The sequence below is a fragment of the Dromiciops gliroides genome, chromosome 5 (assembly GCF_019393635.1).
Source record: "Dromiciops gliroides isolate mDroGli1 chromosome 5, mDroGli1.pri, whole genome shotgun sequence".
In the NCBI taxonomy this organism is placed as follows: domain Eukaryota; kingdom Metazoa; phylum Chordata; class Mammalia; order Microbiotheria; family Microbiotheriidae; genus Dromiciops; species Dromiciops gliroides.
In genome coordinates this window covers 10,608,748-10,630,667 of record NC_057865.1, presented here as the reverse complement: position 1 = coordinate 10,630,667, position 21,920 = coordinate 10,608,748, and the positions used below count along the sequence as shown (strand labels likewise).

The 21,920-nt window shown below is 40.5% G+C and overlaps 1 protein-coding gene across 5 annotated transcripts in view; it reads right to left on the bottom strand.

Annotated features, from left to right (window-relative positions):
- Window positions 1–21,920, bottom strand: part of HDAC9 (histone deacetylase 9) — an 895,346-nt gene that overhangs the window by 351,001 nt on the left and 522,425 nt on the right. The window contains exon 13 of one of the 5 annotated variants that reach the window (XM_043966016.1): window positions 14,394–14,663. The exons of the other annotated variants lie outside the window; for them this stretch is intronic. Coding sequence (XP_043821951.1) covers window positions 14,394–14,663 — 270 coding nt within the window. The remainder of the gene's footprint in view (window positions 1–14,393; window positions 14,664–21,920) is intronic. 5 annotated transcript variants of the gene reach the window in all.

The window sequence follows — 21,920 nt, the reverse complement described above, 5'->3', positions numbered from 1 at the left end:
AAACCATTTGCAAACAAGATTTATAGATATAGCTGTAGAGAAAGACACACAAATAAATTGGAGATAATCTCTTGGGGTGAAGTTATTAGGAGGAATCATGAAAGTCTTTACAGATTGGGATTGTCCATAGGATAACACATAATTTTGGCTGAGATCTGAAGGAAATCAGGGAAGCCAGGAGACAAAATGAAGAGACCAGTCCAGGAGTCAGAAACAGTGAGTGGCAGTGCCTAGAGCTCGGGTGATGGAACATGGTATACAGTGAACAGCCAGGAGATGCTACCAGATCCCAGACCTCACAGAAGGGAAAAGTTTGAGAAGATTGGCAGGTTTGGAAGGTGCCAGTTAAGAACAAACAATTGATGTTTGGGGGGCTCCTAGGTCCTAGAGGCAATAGGGAACCATGGGGGGTTACTGAATGATGGAGGATGAAACATAAATTGGGCCTTGCTTTTCACTGTGCTCCTGGAATTAGGCATTACTGTGAAAGACTATGGGTAGACTAGATATTACATCCATAAGGTATTATAGGAAACTGTATTTCCCATGAGAATCACTCTTGTTGCTAGGTAGAAAAAAGGAGAGCACCTGCTCAATCCATCACAATGATATGCTGTTAATAAATGAATTCTTTCCCGATTTAGGTATTCCCTTCTTTGCACCTTGGGCAATGTCTGGCACATAGTAAGTGCCTGATAAGGGCTTTCTGGCTTTTTTGATTCCAACCATTCCCAAATCTGAATCCAAACTACTCCTATCTGCCTTTTGGTCTTCTTAATCCAACAAGAAACACTAGAAAACATTCTCATCTCATCCAGCTCAGAGACTTGGTCATAGCATCTGTTTGGTGTGTCTCTGGTCTGGTTCTTCCCTTGTCATTGCAAGAAATAAAGGATTACTAAAATGAAAAATTCACTGAGGATTGAATCCATTCTTCAACCACATTCTTGTGATCAAATTAAGCTAGGATATGTCTGCATGGCTCAGATGCAGAAAAATGCTCATTCTCAGGCAGGTCCTGTCCTAGCACAACCTAGAAGAGAGGTCAGGAGTTGTAGGGAAGAAGCTCTGGGTCAAACCCTGCCTCTGACACTGTCTTAGCCATGTGAGCCTCAACATGTCACTTACTCTACATTAACCTCTGTTTCCTTATCTTTAAAGTGAAGGTAACCAAATGCCTACTTCATGGTGCTGGAACAAGACTTAAAGGCAATAACACTGATGAAACACTTTGCAGACTCCATGTGCACATTAACATGAGCCACAATTGGCTTCCATATGCAGTTACTCTTAGCTAGACTCTCTCAGAGGAGCTCTTTGTAGCAGAAGACTTGGAGGAAGAAGCAGGCCAGGTTGAGATCTTTTTCCTCTAGGCTAGATGGGCCTTTTCTTAACTTTCAGAGATGACTTCCAAGGTGGGGCCAAGATGGGGGAGGAAAGGCAGTGAGCTCTCAAACTCATGGCACAATTGCTCCAAAAAACATCCAAATAATTCCATAAGACAATTCCTGGAGCAGCAAAATCCACAGAAGAAAGTGTTGAAATCATTTTTCAATGAAGGACAGATGACAATGAAGGTCAAAAGGGGGGAGCTGCTGTGCTGAGACAGGAATGGAGTCCAACTCCACCATCACCCTGGCACAGATTCAGTCCCAGGAAGGCCTTGCCAGAGCAAGAGACACCCCAACCCCCCAGAGCCTTTGAAGCAGATGCAAAGCCAGTGTCATCTGGAACTAAGCTCACAGTCTGGTGAGAGGGCTGAGCCCTTGTCAGGGGGGAGATTACAGGGTTCTATGCTGGTGCTGAGGCAGAACTTGAGTTTTTCACCCCTGCTTGGAACCAGGAGGTAGGATTGAATAGCAGTGGCCCAGGTTGGTGAGGGGCACAGGCTTGTCAGAGCTGACAACCACAGCACACAAAGCTGGTTGATTAGCAAGTTGGTCTGGGGTCATCTACAGGCCAGGGAACAGGTCAGTTGAGTGAAGAACCTGTTCCTCCTTAATCATACCACCTGGGACCTCCTGAAGCTTGGGATCGTGCAGCCTGGAAATAGTGCCCCACTTTAAGGAGCTAAAAGTCAAGTAAAAGAAAGGCAAAATGAGCAGACAGAGAAAGGTGAGGACCATAGAAAGTTTCTTTAGTGACAAGGAAGATTGAGGTGCACCCTCAGAGGAAGACATCAACATCAGGGCCCCTATATTTAAAGTTTCCAAGAAAAATATGCATTGCTCTCATGCCACAGAGGCACTCAAAAAGGACTTTGAAGATAAAGTTAGAGAGGTAGAGGAAAAAATGGAAAGAGAAATGAGGGTGATGCAGGAAAGACATGAGAAAAAAGTCAACAGCTTCACTTTTGGCCAAATTGGCCAAATGGAAAAGGAGGTACAAAAGCTCTCTCATGAAAATAATTGCCTAAGAATTAGGATTGAACAAATGAAATCTAGTGACTTTATGAGAAACCAAGACACAATAAAGCAAATCCAGATGAATAAAAAAGTAGAGGGCAATGTGAAATATCTTCTGGGAAAAACTGCTGACCTGGAAAACAGGTCCAGGAGAGAGAATTTAAAAATTATTGGTCTACCTGAAAACCATGATCAAGGAAAGAGTATAGACATCATCTTCCAAGAAACTGTCAGGGAAAATTGCCCTGATATTCTAGAAGCAGAAGGTAACATAGAAATTGAAAGAATCCACTGATCGCCTCCTGAAAGAGATCCCAAAAGTAAAACTCCTAGGGATATTATAGCCAAATTCCAGAGCTCTCAGGTCGAGGAAAAAATATTGCAAGCTGCCAAAAAGAAAGAATTCAAGTGTTGTGGAGCCCCAGTCAGGATAGCACAAGATCTAGCAGCTTCTACATTAAAGGACCAGAGGGCATGCAATATGAAATTCCAGTGGGCAAAGGAATTGGGATTACAACCAAGAATCACATTTCCAGCAAAACTGAATATAATTTTTCAGAGGAAAAATGGGACTTCAATGAAGAAGAGGGCTTTCAGGTATTCATGATGAAAAGACCTGAACTGAATGGAAAATGTGACTTTCAGATCAAAGACCCTAGAGAACCATAAAAAAAATTCCAATTGGGGTACATACCTGGGGTGGTGCAGTGGGTGATTGTCTTGTGTCTGAGGCCCGATTTTGGCTAGGATCCCCCTAGGTTCAGGGTGGATGCTTTGTCCACTGTGTCACCTAGCTGTCCCATGATGACATCTTTAGGGTAAAATTGAGGGGTGAGGGTAATGCACTGGGGGAGGGGGAAGAGCAGAGGTAACATGGAGTGAAATCCCACATGAAAGAAACAGGAAAGGGCTTATTGAGTGGGGGAAGAGATGGGGGAGGAGCAGGTCAGTAAATGAATTTTAAACTCATCAGAATTGGCTCAAGGAGGAAATAACATACACACTCAATTGAGTGGAGTAATCTATCTAACCCTGCAGGAAAATAGGAGGGAAAGTGGTTAAAGAGAGAGGAGCAAAAGAAGGGAGGGCAGATTGGGGGAGGGGACAGACAGAAGCAAATCCCTTTTGAAGAGGGATAGGGTGAAAGAAGATAGAGTAAACATCATGGGGAAGGGAATAGGATGGAGGGAAACAGTTAACAATAATAATTGTGAAAAAGAGAAAGGGGATGGGGATTGTACAAAAAATATTTATGGAAACCCTTTGTGGTGGCCAAGAATTGGGAATCAAGGGAATGTCCATCAATTGAGGAATGACTGAAGAAGCTGTGGTATATGATTGTGGTAGAATAGTATTATGCTATAGTAGTAGTAGGCCTCCACCAGTCACGGACGACCATAGATCAGTGCCTTGAAGAGCCACAGGCCACAGTGTGGCTCTGCAGTCTGATGTGGGAGCCGCAGCTCCCGAGTGACTTATAACAGGTAACTGCCGCATCCCATGTTGTATCTACCTCATAAGGAGTAGTTGGAGTATCCTTTCCAGGGTGCTGGCCTGGGCAGATCAATATGGAAAACAAGCTGTTGCCCATGCAGCAGGTTTTCCCTCTCCGTGACATTGGTGGATCCAAAGGAGAGGCAGAGCCAAGACAGTTTGGCACCAGTGCCACAGCAGGAGTTGCCAGAGGGATGTGATGCCCAACATCCAACTGCCTAATATTTCCTTGGGCAGTATTATGCTATAGGAAATGACAAATAGAATGATACCAGAAAAACCTGGAAAGACTCATATAAACTGATATATAGTGAAGTGAGCAGAACTGGGAGGACATTGTGCATATCGACAGCACTACTGTTCCATGAGCAATTGTGAATGACTGAACTACTTTCAGCAATACAATGATCCAAGACAATCCCAAGGGACTAATGATGAAGCATACTATCCACCCCCATAGAAAGAACTGATAAAAAGAACACTTGTGGATTGTGTATATATATATATATATATATATATATATATATATATATATATATATATAATGTGGAACTCTAAATCTTATGAAAATGAATGTTGAAAACTACCCTTACATGTAACTGGAAAAAAATAAAATAAATGTTTGTTGGACTAAAAATAGATAGATAGATAGATAGATAGATAGATAGATAGATAGATAGATAGATAGATAGATAGATAGATAGATAGATGGATAAATAAAAATTAAAAACAAAAACCATGAGCTACACTTATTGCTATTTGTGCTGTTCTAGTCCAGAACCTTTTCAGGCTTATATTTTGAGTCACACTAAGAATAATAAAACCTTTTCTGATGCATATCAAAGTACTCAAAGATAAGTTCCATGTGAAAGAGAATTAGATTTATGGTCCAAATGCCCATATTCAAAGCATGGTGCTGCTATTTCTTGTGAGATCTTGGCCAAGGTTTTAGTCTTGCTGGGCCTTAGTTTATTCACCTGTGAAATGAAAGGGCTGGACTTGATCCCAAACATCCTTCTGGCTAGGAAAGAGAAATTGGTATTTATATGATGGTGTCAGGTAGCAATATAGAGGGAAATTCCATTCAGTTTTTCAGTTGTCCTTAAAGCCCTCTTGTTGCTGGCAGCATTGGAGCCACACTTTGAAGAAAGCCCAGAATGGGTGATCTCCAGGGTGATAAAGACCAGCATCACAGCTCAGGTGAAATAAGATGAAATTGGTGGTGGTGTTTGGTCATTTCAGTCACGTCCAACTCTTTGTGACACCTTTTTGGGGTTTTCTTGGCAGAGGTACTGGAGTGATTTAGTATTTCCTTCTCAAGCTAATTTTACAGATGAGGAAACTGAGGCAAACAGGGTTGAGTGACTTAAGTGCACAGGGTCACACAGCTAGTAAGTATCTGAGGTTGGATTTGAACTCAGGAAGGGTAGCCTTCCTGACTTTAGGCTTGGTACTCTGTGCACTATGGCACCACCTATTGGCCCAAAATGAAATTACAAGGAAGGAATTGCCCAATGACCATTGGAATAGTGAAATGATAAATAAATCTGATCACACCTGATTCTAGAAGGATAAAGTGGAGACTCATCTCTCTCTTCATAAACTAAAAATAAAAATGAAGAGATTTACAGCCACCAGAATGGCTGGCTGCCTTCCAAGGGCCTCCATTCTCCATCTGTACTTACAGGGACAGCATCATCCTAAATTTACCTGGGATAGCTGTGACCACTGGGCAGGAGATATACTAGGATTCCTTGAAGGCAGGGATGGCTTTACTGTTGTGGAGTATCTCCAGCTCCTAGTCTAGGACTGAGTAAATAGTAGGTGATGAATAAATTCTGTGGATCAATTGATTGAATGATACCCTGAAGGCAAGAGCACAGGCAACTCAGATTCCCTGCATACCTCTGTGTTAATCTAGCTTTACATCCATATTGACTTTGGCTAGCTCTCTGAGGTCTTATAGAATTACTCAGGTAATACCTATGAATCAATTGAAAATCTGGATTAAGAAGAAGTTCCTGGATTGAAGAAAAAGATAATGGTGGCTCATGGAGGAAAATCAAACTGGGGAGGATGATGTAGATTCAGATGTGGAAAAGGAAGGTGTCAGGGTACCCTAAGTGGAAGGAATGGCTCCCACAAAGATACAGAGCAGGAATAAGCACATAGACAAAGACTACTTAGGAACATGATTCATGACATCAGTTTGAATTAGGGCAATAACGAGAGCTCCATAAGAGGCATGGGAAAACATAGGACAGAGATAGGTGACTGACTAGTCACATGCCAAGACTGAGGCATGATGGGCACATGGCCAGAATGCTCTACCAGTACCCTCCCGTGGTCAGAAGAAATCAAGGAAAGCCTCCAGAGATTTAGATGGAGGCCCATGTTGTGCTTTTGGAAGGATGTGGATGAGTCTTATGGGAGGGGCAGGCAAAGAAGAGTTGAATGAATGTGTATTGTTGAAGATAATAGCCACAGATCCAAATACAGGCTGATGACAAAGGGCTTGGAAAGCCAATAAGAAGAATTTGAGCTGTATGGGATAATTAATAAGGAAAGTCCATAGGTCTTTGAGAAGGGTTTTGGAGGAATATCAGCCTGGTCAGGATAACATGGTGCAGAGAATGTGAAAAACCTAGAGGAAGACCTTTTAACCCACTGGGTAGAACCTCCCTGGAAGAATGATTAAAGGACAAGGCTAAGAGAACCGCAGGATGACAAGGAGTGGCCAGATTTGGGCCCTTTCTCAGTGAATATAACACCTATAATGATGAGAACACAGGGCCTCCAGTGCAATGGAGAATAAGTCTAGCAGGAAAACCAGCTAGGAGGCTGCTGCTTTAATCAAGGACTGAGATAATGGAGGTCTGAACTGGAGTGATGGAAATGGGAATGGAGAGAAAAACATGGGTCACAGAGACTTTCAATGGAACAACAGGATTTGGAAACAAGATGATATAATAGAATGAGGGGAAAGTGCCTGTGATGATTTCAGTTTTTATAGCCTAGAAGCCTGAGGAAAATGGCAATGTCCATAGTAGACGTAGCGTAGTTGGGAAAGGAAATGGGAATCCCAAGAAGAGTTGAGTTTTAGGGACTTTCCCATTTTTTGAGATAAAGTCATGGCAGCACCCAAGTGGAACAGTGAGGCAAATGACAAGGAGAGAATATGTTAGAAATTTCAAGGAGACTTTTTTTTTTGTGTGAGGCAATTGGGGTTAAGTGACTTGCTGAAGGTCACACAGCTAGTAAGTGTTAAGTGTCTGAGGCCGGATTTGAACTCAGGTTCTCCTGACTCCAGGGCAGGTGCTCTATCCATTACACCACCTAGCTGCCCCGAGACTTTAAAAAAAAAAAGTTTCCCAGGAAAGGAAGAAAGTTACTTTAAAAATATAGGTTTATTGAAAAATCAAGAAAAAAAATGTTAACAAGAGTAAATATTTCATTTTTTCATTGCTATTGCCCACCTATTTTCCAAAAATATTAGTGGTGATTTCTTTTCCTTTTTTTCTTTTCCTTTTCCTTTTTCTTTTGTGTGTGGGGCAATAAGGCTTAAGTGACTTGTCCAGGGTCACACAGCTATTAAATGTCAAGTGTCTGAAGCCAGATTTGAACTCAGGTTCTCCCAAATCCAGAGCTGGTACTTTATCCACTGTGCCACCTAGCTGCCCCAGTAATTAATTTTTCATATTAAACACACTATTAAACTTAGCATTTAAAGAAGAAAACCAGATAGGACACTTAAAGGGGGAGGGGTGTAGGAAGAACAGATTAATATTACCAACTACTTGCCTGGGAACTAGGAAGAGAAAACCAATATTCAACATAAGTTTTGAAGTGGATCAACAATCAATCAACAAAGATTTATGAAACACTTGCTATGTGTTAGGCAATAAAAGCAAGAATATGACAAACATATGACACGTAAGTCATTCATTGTGATAAAAAGCCATGAATTTCATTGGTCATTCCAATAAGAGAATCTGGACTGTGATGTTCAGAAGAAAAGAATGTCTGGGAAGTTTCAAGAAAGAACTAGTAATGCTTCCCCCAGCCCCATCATTGCTATGGGGAAGCGATGGAGGACAATGCAGACAATGTGGAGACAAGACTGGAAAATGAAGTGATACACATGAAAAAATTCTAGTCACAAAGTTCATTTTCTGAGAAGGAAAAAAAAAACATTTGGAGGAAACAATAGAATTGCAGAAAACATGTTGGAAATTTTGCAAAATCAATTACAGAAAAGAATATTAAATGTCTTGTTCCAATAGGAAAGTTCTTGTGAATTTAGGGAAATGAAAACAGATGAGAACAAGGAGGAAGAGGAGGATGAGGAAGAAAAGAAGGAAGGCAAGGAAGAGGAGGAAACTCTACCAATGCCCACTAAGAACTAGGTGAAAAGCAATTTGAGAACTTTGGCTTCAGATTGCCAGGTTAACTTGACAATTTGAATACAGTGGGAAGAATGGTTTTATTTAGCTACACACACACACACACACACACACACACACACATATATATATACACATACATATATATATACACACACATATTTAAGGCAGCTAGGTGGTGCAGTGGATAGAGTAGAGTCAGGAAGAGACCTTCTTCAATTCAAATCTGGTCTCAGACACCAGCTGTGTGAACCTCGGCTTAAGTTAAATGACTTTACTTAACCCTGTTTACTTCAGTTTCCTCCTCTGTAAAATGGGCTGGAGAAGGAAATGACAAACTACTCCAGTGCCTTTGTCAAGAAATGGGGTAAAAAATTCAGACATAACTGAAAAGCCACTGAAGAATATAAATACATACTTGCATACAGGCATGTGTGCATTTTTTGGAGAGATAAATGGATGGATGGATGATGGATATATGTATACATGTGTGTCTGTATCAAATATGATGATTAAGAGTGTCAGGAAAGATTGAAACCATTGCTAGGTGGTGTGAGCATCCTAAAGACAAAGTCTCACCCAATTCCCCAGCCATATTAATCAAACAAACAACACATTAGGTGCCTACTACAGGCAAGCACTGCGGATACAACAAGAAGCAAACACCTGCCCCTACCCTCAAAAAAATTACAATCGATTGGCAGAGACCCTTTGCAAACAAATATATACCAAGCAGGCTCTATAGAGCATAACTAAATTTTAAAAGAAAATCACCAGAGTGGAGGCATTCGAATGAAGAGGGCTTAGGGAAAGCCGGTAGGAAGACCTGCTATTTTAGTTGGAACTTAAACGAAGCCAGAAAGGTCAGGAGCTGGAGCAGAGGACAAAGAGCTTTCCAGGTATGAGGGACAGCCAGCAGAATGTCTGGAGCCAAGAGCTGGAGTGTCTTGCTCACAGAAGAGTCAGGGCCCTGTCACTGGATCAAAGAGTTCACGTTGGGAAGTGAGGTGTAAGAAAACTGGAAAGTCAGGAAGAGGCTGGATCAGGAAGGGCTTTGGATGCCAAGCAGAGCATCTTGTGTTTGACCCTGGAGGCGACAGGGAGCCATGGGAGTTGGTTGAGTAGGGGATGATGTGGTCAGAGCTGCGCTTTAGGGAAATTACTTCAGTGGCTGGAGGACAGAGTATATTCCTTTTATTCTGACCATTTGTATATGTGAGGCATCCTGGGGAGCCTGACAAAGAAGTATTTCAAAGGAAGAAGGAATAGTTTGAACCTTTTGCTTGGTGATAGTTGGGGGTGAGGGAGGCTAGAAGCTCCTTCTGTCTATAAATGTGTAGATTTATACGAAACTCAGATCCCTTTAAGGACCAGTTGGGGGACCCACTGTCTCTGCCATCTGGCAGCCTCAATGAACCACTGCCCACCCCTTCAAAGCATATAGCCTAGAAAATCACCCTGAGTGATTTTTGCTTTGGGGAGAGTCCTGGTTTTTAAAAAATTTAAAAAAAAGCCACAGAAATTCTCATTCTAAGTGGATTCATCACCATTCAGAAAACTCTTAGCATTGATAAAAATGGAACAGCACTTATTCAAGTATCAGGGAACAAAGAACAACGTATGTAGACCCCACCCAGAGTCTCTTATAAACTGCAACTGGCAGGATTTCAACTTCAATTACCTGAAATCAGTTACCTTAGATAATAGTGTGTATGTGTGTATGAGAGAGAGAGAGAGAGAGAGAGAGAGAGAGAGAGAGAGAGAGAGAGAGAGAGAGAGAGAGAGAGAGAGAATATGAATGAATGTAAGCCACTTGAGAACACCTCCCAAGTAGGGGCTAGTTGTGCATGGCTAGCAGCCAGTAGAGTACTTTGATTTAGAAGACACTGATTCATAAGTCTCCAAGTAACTGACGTTCGATGGATAATTGGAGAAGAGATCATTAACAACGTGTGAGTTATACTGTAACTTTTTTTAGAAATCTGTGGTTTTGTCATCACAAAAAATTCTTAGACCATCATTAATCGAGAAGTCCTAGAGAATATCCTGAGGCAATGAGAAGCTAAACACCATGCTCAGGATCACACACAATTGGCTCTTTAGTCAGAGGTCCTGGGTTCAAATCCAGTTCTTCCACATGCTTCCTCTGTGTCAAGTGGACCTAGGGCAAGTCACTTAATCTCTCTAAATAAAAGGAGTAGACCAGATGACCTCAAATGATCCTTCCAGCTCTAGATTTCATTTTTTTTTTGGTGAGGCAATTGCGGTTAAGTGACTTGCCCAGGGTCACACTGTTAAGTGTCTGAGGCCAGATTTGAATTCAGGTCCTCCTGAATCCAGGGCTGGTGCTCTTTTCACTGTGCCACCTAGCTGCCCCTCTAGATTTCATTTTAACTATTCTAAATACAAGTGTCCTGCATGCCCCTGTATGAGATGTAAACACCCCCAGATGCAGTCTATAACCTCTCCCAGGGCAAGGATTTTCATTTTGACATTTACACAGCCCCAGTCCACAATGGCTTGTGTATAACAGATGCTTAACAGCTATATGTTGAATGAATAAAAGAATGAATACATGAAACCCATTAACATAGGTGGCAGTGGTTTCACACACTTTTGTGACACTCTTACTGTAAATGAAAGAGAATAAATGTCACCCTGATCTATAGCTTATTTCACAATGTGACTGACTTAGCAAGGATATCAAATGCAAAGAAAAACTGTCTTTGGTGGGGTGGGAGTTTGACTTTTGACCTCTGATTTAGGGAATCTCCATAAAATGGCAACAAAACTTGCTATCTTGGGAGTAACCACCAATATTAACTATTACAAAATCATTATTCACCAATTTACTTGCTTAACAAGGACCTTCTATGTGTAAGCCCCTGGGGTAAGATAATTAAAAAAGAAAAAAAAACTAGCTTTTAGGAGTTTAAACAAATTTGAGAATGGGCATCTTTTTCTATTCAAATTCATCATAATTCTTCCAGCATGTTCATTATAAAATATCAATAGAATGGAAGGTCCTTCTGGACCGGGACAAGCTTTTCTTTAAATTTCTTGGTCTAGTACAGTGTCTGGCATATAGTAGGCATTTCATCATGCTTGCAAATTGGATCAAATAGATCACAGAATCATAGATTTAAAGCTAGATGTGACCTTAGAGGCCATTTAGTTTACCTCTCTAGGTCAGAGAGGTTATCGGACTGGTTTTCCCTTTATTTGTATTCCCAACACAGTGCTGGAAAATAATCAATGTTGTATAAATGCTTATTGCCAGATTGTCCCACATTCCAAAAGTATTGTCCGTGCCAAGATTTGAATGCAGGTCCCTTGTATTCAAAACAGAATTCTTTAAGAAAAGGCAGAATTCTTTAGGAAAAGAATGCAAAGCATTGACTTCTTTATCATTTCATAATTGATGTATACAGACTAAAATTTTGAAATTTAATATTTATTTCATTTAAATAATGGAAAAATCACTGTTGAAAGTTGTCATTACTCTTTTCAACAAAGTAGGACAAGTTCTTAAGGGGTGCTGGAAGTACTTGGTGAGGAAACAGACTAAATAGATTGCGTTTACACAAAGGCAGATGTCTGAAAAGGAATCTTTTAAAATAAAAAACAAAACTTTATTTGAGAAAGAGACTGATAACAGAAGGCAAATGGTGCACATACAAACAGAATATATTTACAACACAAAACATGATCTCACCCATGCGGGTGTAAGTTATAATAAATACAGTTGATTTTAACGTAAGAGTCATTCCTCAGTTACAACTAAAAGGATGCAAGCCCAGCTTTCCTTTGCACTAGGTGCAGGTAGTTTCTCGATGAAATTGACTCAATCTCCATTTCAACATAGCTGAAGTCTGCTAATCAAACTGTTGCTGTTCTCCAAATGATGCTATGAGACATAGCCTGATTGGTTGTGGTGTTGCTATTCTTTGCCTGTCTTGACACACCTTGGGGGAATCAAATTACAGGTCTCTTGGACATCAGGGTCCTCCTGTATCTTAGAAGGCCCACTATCTTCTTCCTACCTAACCCTACACTGAAACAGGATAAAGGCTTTCTAAGAAATGACTGCTCATAGGATGGAAAAATAGATTTGGGGGGGGGGGTTGCCATATTTTGTGGCGCCATTGTTCTTTTCTATCTGGAAAAGAAAGGTATGTCATTTTAATTTGACCAACTGACTGGCTGCAAAAATAAATATGTAGAAAGAAAATTCTTGTCTGATTTGAGGTAACGTCAAGTCTTCAGACTTTTCATTACATAGCAAACTCTATGTTCTAAGGTTCCAAGATTTCCTTTTGGTTATTTTAATTTGGGTGGTGATATTTTTAAAAAGAAAAGAAAAGATAGTGTATCTTTAGACACTATCATATTTTAAAGTCTTTTTTTTAATATCACAGCAAAATATAAAACACCACATACCCGTGACATCCATTGGAACAAGTCAATGTTGAGCAATCCTGTTCTGTCGAAACAGGATCCTGCACCTTAAAACGCCTTGGATTTAGAAATATAAATATTTGAATTAAAAAAAAAAACACAAATTCTTGGTCAGTTTTGAATTATCCATATTAAAGAGGGGCTTAATACAATGAACCTTTAACTAGCTTAACCAGAGTAAACCTATAAAACAAGGCAAACATATCAAAAAGGAATATAAAGGAAATATTTCAGTGGAAAACTTCCTTAACAATTTCCCTGCTTGCGTTTTTATTTTCTTAGACAATAAATCAATTCACAGAGTGCCCTTTAAAAACAGAGAGAGTTGAATTCTATCCTCCCCACAATTTTTTTCCCTGACATTCCTTAGTATACGAATCACTTGGACTTCCTGTTTCCATAAGGCATTTCCTGTCCCGTCTCATAGAATCACTTTTTTTGTAGAACAGCAGAAACCTGACAAGGAATTGACTTAAGTAGACAGCGTCTTCCAATGCATTCCGAGTTGTTGGGATCTTAGAGCTTCAGAGGACATAATCTCCATGAAGGTGTTCTATATACAAATGGTGAGTTGGTTTGTTGTGTTTCTCCTTAAGCCCGACCTTCCGAATTTTGGAATGCTCTTTTGTTGTTTTACCTCTATCTGCCCAAACTGTTTTTGGAATGCCATTTTTTCAAGAGACTGCCATCTTGAGGATCCTAGAACCACTGGCTATATCTCTGACCCCATTTCTCTTCTCTTTTGAGAACAATGCCATGGCCAACTTTTGCATTTTGGTGGTCCCATGGTGTTGTCTATTACCGCACTTATGGCTCCATCATGAGATCTGATTAAAGCAGGATGGTGCCTATCTATCATTCTTTATCCAGATTTGTGTCTGCTTCATGGGAATGTGCCTCTCTAGACAATATCATCAGAAAACCCAGGAGAAAGTCAACTATTCAATGCAAAATCAGACAAGCTACAATAGAAAAAATAAATCTATGACTCCAATCAGCTTCTTTACAACCACCTGTAATTCTAATGTGTTCAATTACTACCAATGCACACAAATCCAAGGTCAATGGCATTTACACCAGAGCCTTTCTACAGAAGGGGAAAAGAAAGAAACAGAAAGCTACCCTTACAGTGTCTGAGACTGCAGTATGATACATTATATACAGAGGTCAAGGTCAAGGTCAACGTGTGAGGACAAAACCAAAAAAAAGGAGAGAGCAAGAGAATGCTTCATTGATCATGCCTGGAGCAGACTCCTGGAGTGGCTGATCTCAACATGGGGCGAGGGGGGTGGGGTACAACCGACTGTGGATTTCCTTCCATGAGAAGTTAACAGATGGGACAGAGTCCAGGGCCAACACAATGTCTATCATTAACCCAAGGACAGACTGGATGGAGTCTTGGTGAAACTGGTCTCTTTCCATTAGTCGATGCTCAAAGAACCCTCTCTACATTGAAAATGTACATACAGAAATGCCTGCGTTGGTGGGATGCTTTAAATTCTCAAACCAAATTCCCAGATCGACACAAGGCTAGGAATTGATCTTCTCTTTCCGTGACCTAATGGTGAGTGGAGCTTGGTGTTCAGATAATAACCTTAATTACAAATCCTGGTGCCAAATCCTTGCCTATTACCTGTTGTACCAAAGCAGCCTGCTCCCCAGAATCCATTTCCTGAGGTTGAATATCATCATCACTGTCCAGGGGTTCCTCTTTGATTTTCACAACCCCCAAGGGGGGGCCCTGTTGGCTGTCATCTGGGCCCAAGCTGCTGTCGCTCCGAACACTGCTGGTGCTGGAGGGAGCCCGATCTTCTTGCATGGGCTGGTCTCCATGAAGCTCCTCTTCCGATTCTTCCAATTGGCTTCCTGGCTGTTTCAGCTGCTCAATGGACTTGGAAAGCATCTGGAAGAGAGTGGCGGAGTTTTAAAGCAATTTCTACTCCATGGGAACAGAGAAGCCAAATGGTCACTTTGCTCTACACTTACATTTTTCGAATGGGCCAATTTGTAACTTAACTTTCATTAACAATGCTAGAGCTCAGGCCACTGGGAGACTGTCCCCATCATTCCACTGTGCCTATGGAGGGGAGGAGGCCTCTACAAATTAACACAGCTGATACTTCTCTTCAAAGTCCCTTAGAAACACAGAAAGATGGAAAGGAAAACTTTCAGCGTGAAACATGACATTGCCACAAATATGGGATTTACCGAGGCATTTTTATGCACATCAACTTGTGAACAATATTCCTTGCAAAGAGGAAAAGGCAGTGAAAAATTTCCATATAGATCCCACTTCACATTTTTCACCTGATGTTAGCCACTGTAAGAATATTCTTGATAATATAATAATTTATATTATAATAATTGAATTTTATAATGCTATAATAATTGGAAGTTGGAGTATTATATTATTAAATGTGATATTTATTATAATAATTACATATTTGAATAATATTTATAATTTGCAGGTAATATCTGCAAAAGGCAGCAGCACAAAGTGAAAGAGCCCATCCTGAATATTTGATTCAGTCTGGATCCCAACAGTCATATAGCTTTGCAAACCAAGAAAATAAGAATACCCAGATGTAAAGTTCTGAGCTTTAGACAAATTTAGTTTGCTTCAACTTAAAGAAAAATAAACTGAATTGTATTGACAACTTTATTTCTATGTTATTTCCAGACACAAGCTGCCTTTCACTCTCTCCCAAACTCTCACTGTTTCCCTCCTCCCATTTCATTTAAATGTGTCTATGGCTTTGAAATTCTCACTTTTTCTCTTTCTGAAAAATAACCTGGTGAAAAAATAGGCAAATCTCTTTTAAAGTTGTTTAAAGGAGTAAGAAGAACCAGAAGAATGGCTTCTACAAAGGCTATACCAATACAAATGAAAAGTGCATACCAAAGAAGCCCCAATGTTTGAATCAGTATAAGGCCCAGTTTTGGCCCCAGGGAAGAGCTAAGGAAGCATCTCTCTGTAGTTTGGGTGGAATACATATACAGAATGTGGAATACACTGGCAGATGTTTTTCTTTCAGAAAAATAAAAGACAGTAGATCTATACTTATTAAGGATTTGTTATGCACACCCCACACTGTTAGGCCTTAGGATATTTGTACCAAGAATGAAAACCTTCCAGTAGCTAAGTCGGCCTGTATACGTCGCATTCTGTGCCTAACTCCCCAGAGAAGTGCTTCCTTAAGCCTTTCCTAGGGCCAGCATCAGGCTTCCTAATGAATGGTTCCACATTTGGCTGCCTTTGGGGGCTCTTTTCACTTACACTATCACAGTCTGTGTAGAAATCAGTCTCCTGGTCCTCTTTGAACCTACTTTGAAAGAGATTTGCCCTTTTTCAGGTTACTTTTAGGAAGGAGAAAAGGTAAAAATGTTAAGGGTGGAGATGTTTAAAAGAAATGAGAGGAAGGAAACGAGCAGCACATCATGACTATATCTTCATTCATCAGAGTCTCATGTCGAATTAAGCTGTTAGCAAAACTCAAACCATGGCAGATGCTGATGCCACCAACATTTTAACCAGAACTTGGTCTTGCAGAAGTTTGGAAAATAATCACCAACTGGCTGAAAATCATGGTCAAGAGCAAGAGTACGGAGAGCATTGCAGACTCTACTCATCAATTTCTCATAAACCGAAAATTAACACACCATAATTGCTTCATGTTCATCATTGATTCAGCTAATTAATCCCCAGGCATTTCCATGCCAGACACGATGCCAAGTACCCAAGATGCAAATAAAGTCCAAAACACTCATATGAGGGGAGGGTACATAACTTGCAAATGAATATAAGTACACACAAGACAAACTGGGAGGCTGAGGCGAGGGGGCAGAGGATTCCAGGCATGAGGGACAGCCAGAGCAAGGGCCCAGATAGGAGATGGAGTGTTGTATCCAAGGAACTGCAGGAAGGCTGGTGTGGCTATATCATAAAATGCTTAGAAGGGAATACAGTAGTTGAAGACCAGCATGGTAGGAAAGCTCTAGCTTATAATGAACTTTGGATTCAGAGGGCGTAGGGAGCTGAGATAGCTCACTGAGCCTCGACAGTTACGTGTTTACACCTACACTTTAGAGATATGCCTCAGCCAAAAAGGGAGGAAGAGCATTTCAGGCAGGGTATGAGCCTGTGAAAGGCACAGACATGGGAGATCAAACAGCATGAACAGGGAAGATGCTTGGTTGACACTAGAAAGCATGGGTGTGCATGGCCTACACCTAGAATAATAAACTGAAGCAAGGACAATCTATGCCAAAGAGCCAATAGGGAGCCACTGGGTCTTCCTGGGACAGAGAACACATCTTCATATCTATGCAGGAGACTGTCCTTTCTACTGGAAAGTGCTTTACCAAAGTTGGAATGGTGAACTGGAGTCTGAGTTAAGAACTCATTGATGGTTGGAAATTTCATTTTGAAAGCCTGAAGCCCTGAAATCACAGGCAAGATTATATGACAGTGCTCCTCTTCAAACCTCCAATTAATCCTGGGCTCTATTAAGCACACTCTCTCACACTCACACACACACACACACACACACACACACACACACACACACACACACACAAAATCTACTCTACAGCCCCTGAATATGAAAATTCCTCTCTAAATAGGGAAGATTACCTCAAGACAGATTTTCATTAGCCCAAACAACTCTGACTGACCCTGCTCCCACTGACCAATGTCCCCAATTTCACATCACTACACCCTGAATTGGGAGGGAGAAGCAAAACCCCAAAAGATAGAAAGTTTTCCATTGACAGGTGATAAAACTCTAAGTAGTCACTGAGGCTACAAAAACCAAAACCAAACAGTCCCCATTCTCAAGGATCTTACTGGGGGATACAGAAAATAAACAGGAAAATACATTAAAAGGCAAGGTGTGATGGGAGCAATGTGGACATCCAGAAAAAGAATTTTATTAAATTTGGGGCAATTCTGATTAATAGACCTAACACCTTCCATTTCAGATTCTATAATCCAGAAATTCTAGAACAGAGTGAGCAAGGGGACAGCTTTGGACTTGAAAGATACAAACAATGATAAAAGTAACTGTTGAGGGGGCAGCTAGGTGGCACAGTGGATAAAGCACCAGCCCTGGATTCAGGAGGACCTGAGTTTGAATCCAGTCTCAGATACTTGACACTTACTATCTGTGTGACCCTGGGCTAGTCACTTAACTCTCATTGCCCCACCAAAAAAAAAAAAAGCAACTGCTGAGTTAACTGGAAACCAGAAGACCTATACCCTTCAGTCTCCAGCAGTCTGGTGAAAAAATAAATTCAATTTGGATCCCTTGGAGTTTAAATGAAGTGGTCGGTGCCTCCTGAAGATGCAGCCTTCAGACATAATAATATTTCTGAAGCCACATTTTTGCATGTACAATTAAGAGCAAGTTATTTAGAGAATATGTTATTTTTGGTTTGTTTTTAGAAAGTCCTTCCTTTACAAGATCCCTGTTTAATGGATAGTACAAGTACTATTGTCTCCATTTTGCACCTGGGGAAACTGAGTTTGGGAGAGACTGAGCTACATTCACACATATTGGGAAATGTTATTCTCTTTACTCCAAATCTGGTTCTCTTCCCACTCTGTATCGTGCAAAAGTATGAGTGAAAACCATTGGATAGCAGGATAACATTTTCTTGGGACGACATTAGTCAGGGTATGAGATAACTTCCTAAGAACTCAGGAAATGTTTTGTTTCTTCATCTGTCTAGATGTTTGTCATTGCAAAGATCATCTTGACAGAGGCGTGCAGGAGAGAGCAGGGAGGGGGCAGAGAGTGATGACAACAAGATTTGTTGGGAGGCTATTATCATAGGTTTGTGGGGGAGAGCATGCCAATGGGCTCCTTTATCATATGAGCCATAGAAATAAAGAGAAGGGGATGAATGCATGAGATGATGCAGACATGCTATCAACCAGACTCGATGTTTTATTGGTTGGTGAGCTTTCATCTTGTCTTGTCCAATTCTGAACCCTTATTCTGCTCCTGATCACTTTGATACCAGTGTGCCCAACATCCCACACACACCCATCACCATCCCCCCCAGGCACTGCCACCACCATCACCAGCAGCACACACACTCACTACAACTCTCTTTCTGTACTGTCTTCTCCCATTAGAAAGTAAGCTCCTTGCAGGTAGGGACTATCTTACTTGTATCTGTATCCCCACTGCTTACTTAGCACAGTGCCTGGCATACAGTTAAGAACCTAAAAAATATTCTCTGTGTGTGTCTCTGCACATCTGCTGAAGAAAATGAGACTAAGAGCATGAAAGTGAAGATTTGCCTAACGAGGGAGGGAGGGAGAGGGAGGAAAGGGGAGAGAGGGAGAGAGAAAGAAAGAAAGACATTGGCTCTGGGCCTTGGCTCCCAGGGCATACTGAATGTGACCCTCTGATATGATTCACTCTCCCTAAGTGCTGCTGACTCACTTCTCCTACCCTCCCACCCCCACTGTGGGCATACAAATCACCAATGATAGACCAGATTAAAAATCCTTCTCTCTTAACCTGTAGAGTCACAGCTGCAGCTCAGGGACATGTCATGGGATGACCTTTCCTATGTCCTAGCTAAGGTTGAATGTCTATGTCAGATATATTCTTCTAAAGCATTAATAATGGCACCAACAATGGAAGAAAGACCTGACAATAAATCTCAAGTTGAAAAATCTATGTGTAAAACTTCAGAAAAAGATCCACAGAGTCAAGACCATGTCTGATCATAATCCTGGCTTTATAATGGTTCAATGCCTTGCCTTACATTCCCCCTTATAACCCCACCATCCCCTCCTCCTCTGGAAGTACACAAGTACATGAAAATTTATCTAAAAGGAAAACAATAACTAAATGTGTTCCCAACTCATTGTAGGAAACATGAAGTACACTGACAACTGGGAAAGATGGTACAACAAGAACTGGACCAGAAAGCTATACATGACCCTGCTCCAACCTCAGAATTGCTGACACAGTTATAAGACAATTTTCCTTCCTGTCATCCCAATAACTAGTCAACTCAATAAAACCAAATTCATTTGTAAGAACTTATCTCTAGCAATGCTCATGTTTCCCATGCATAAGTGAAAAACATAAAAGACTTGTTGATAGACATAACCAGGAAGATAATAAAATAAAAAATATCATTATCAAGCAAAGAATACAACAGAAAAACAAAGGGACTCGGCCCCTACCATGGAGGGCATCTTGTGTAGAGCCCAAATGGAAGGGGAATTCCCCACAGACAGTGAGGTTGTTCAGATGCTCCTGTTTCTGGGCAAATCTATGTTTTTTGTCTCAAGTCCTAGAATACTAGAGGGTCTTGTGAGCTAAATCTAGGGCTACTCACAAGAGATTGGTCTAGCAATCCACACAGGATAGTCCAAATGGATGAAAGATTAACCTAATGAATAACCATAAAAATATTTATAAGTGTCAGTTCTGTTCGCACGATCCTAGATGCAGGGGATAGAAACATTAGAAACCTTGTACTTAATCAGTGTAAAATATCTGTGCATATATGAATTTTTTATTGTTCAATTGCTTCAGTCATATCCTACTCTTTGTGACCAGATTTGGGGGCTTACTTGGCAAAGATACTGGAGTGATTTGTCATTTCCTTCTCCAACTTATTTTATAGATGATTATATTGAGACAAACAGGATTAAGTGTCTTGCCCAGAGTCCCAAAGCTAATAAGAGTCTGAGGCCAGATTTGAACTCATACATACATATACACATGCATATATGTATATGTGGAAATATAATTTGTATAATACACATGTGTATTTTTAAACACACAAAGACATAAACAACACAAAGTAGAGTATTTTTGCGGAGGAAAGCATTAGTCATTGAGGAAAAACCACATAGACAAATAATATTTCAACTGAATCTAGAATAAAGAAAAGGCTTTTAAGAGGCCATGGTGAAGGTGAAGAGCATTCCATCCATGGACATACTATTTTGCCAGTTAGGTTATGACATACAGTTGAATGGGAAGGCCAGTAATCATTGCACATGTCAAAGATGGATTCTGTGAGTGGACAACAGCTAAGTCCTCCAGGATAATAATAGCAGAGTCCACTTTGGAAACTGCACGTCACCCTAGCCTTTCAACACCAACCTTCTCCCACAGATGCTAGCAGACTAACAATGGAAAAATAAGATCTCAGGAGTCTCATAATTATGGCTGACTTACAGGGCATCAGAAATATAAATGGTGAATGTAATCAGAGTGAAATATCAATCAATTAATCAATCAATCATCAATCAATGTATTTATTGAGCCCTTTCTCTATCCCAGGCATAGGGCTAGCCAATAATATATTACCAATAGTGATAGTTACTCAACAAGTGGTATAATAGAGGTCACCAAGGACCTGTATGAGCAGAACAGGAAGTAAGCTGGTAATGGTGTAACATCATCAACTGAACAATCTTTAGGCAGTATTGCTATCCGTGAACTATTACGAGACCTAGAACATGGGTTCTTCACCTTTCCTAGTGCCATTGATCCCTCTGCTGGGAATGTGGTAAAACTTATGGACCAATTCTATGAAAAATGTTTTTAAATGCATAAAATAAAATATATTGGAATATAAAAGAAACCAATTATATTGAAATGCAATTACCTTAATTTTAAAATCAAGTTAATGAATCCTGGGTTAAGAAGCCCTGACCTAGAAGAAAGCCCCTATCAGGCTATTTATATCCTCTATGGAAGTTTCACACAGAATTCCAGAATTTCAAAGCTGGAAGGGAGTTTTGGGCTCATCAACCTTTATCAGCACAAGAATTCTCTTTATATTCTACCTGGAAATGGTCCTGTAGCATTCAACTAAAGATCTCTAGTGAGGAAGGAACCCACTAAATCCTGAGACAGCGTATTCATAGAAAAAAAAAATTGACAAGAATCACATAGAATGACAAGCCATGGAAGGGCTGAAATCTGCTTTGATAAAGCCATTAGCTACACTGAGAAGATACCAATTAATCTAAAGTATCCAAGAGTCATTCCAGTAACTTCCTATGCATGGGATGTTTCATGGCATATATCCTTTTGTACGTTATCAAAAAAAAGTGCTGGAAACACATAAACAAATTCTACATCGCCTTCCATGACTTCTGTTACACCTTGTAAGTATA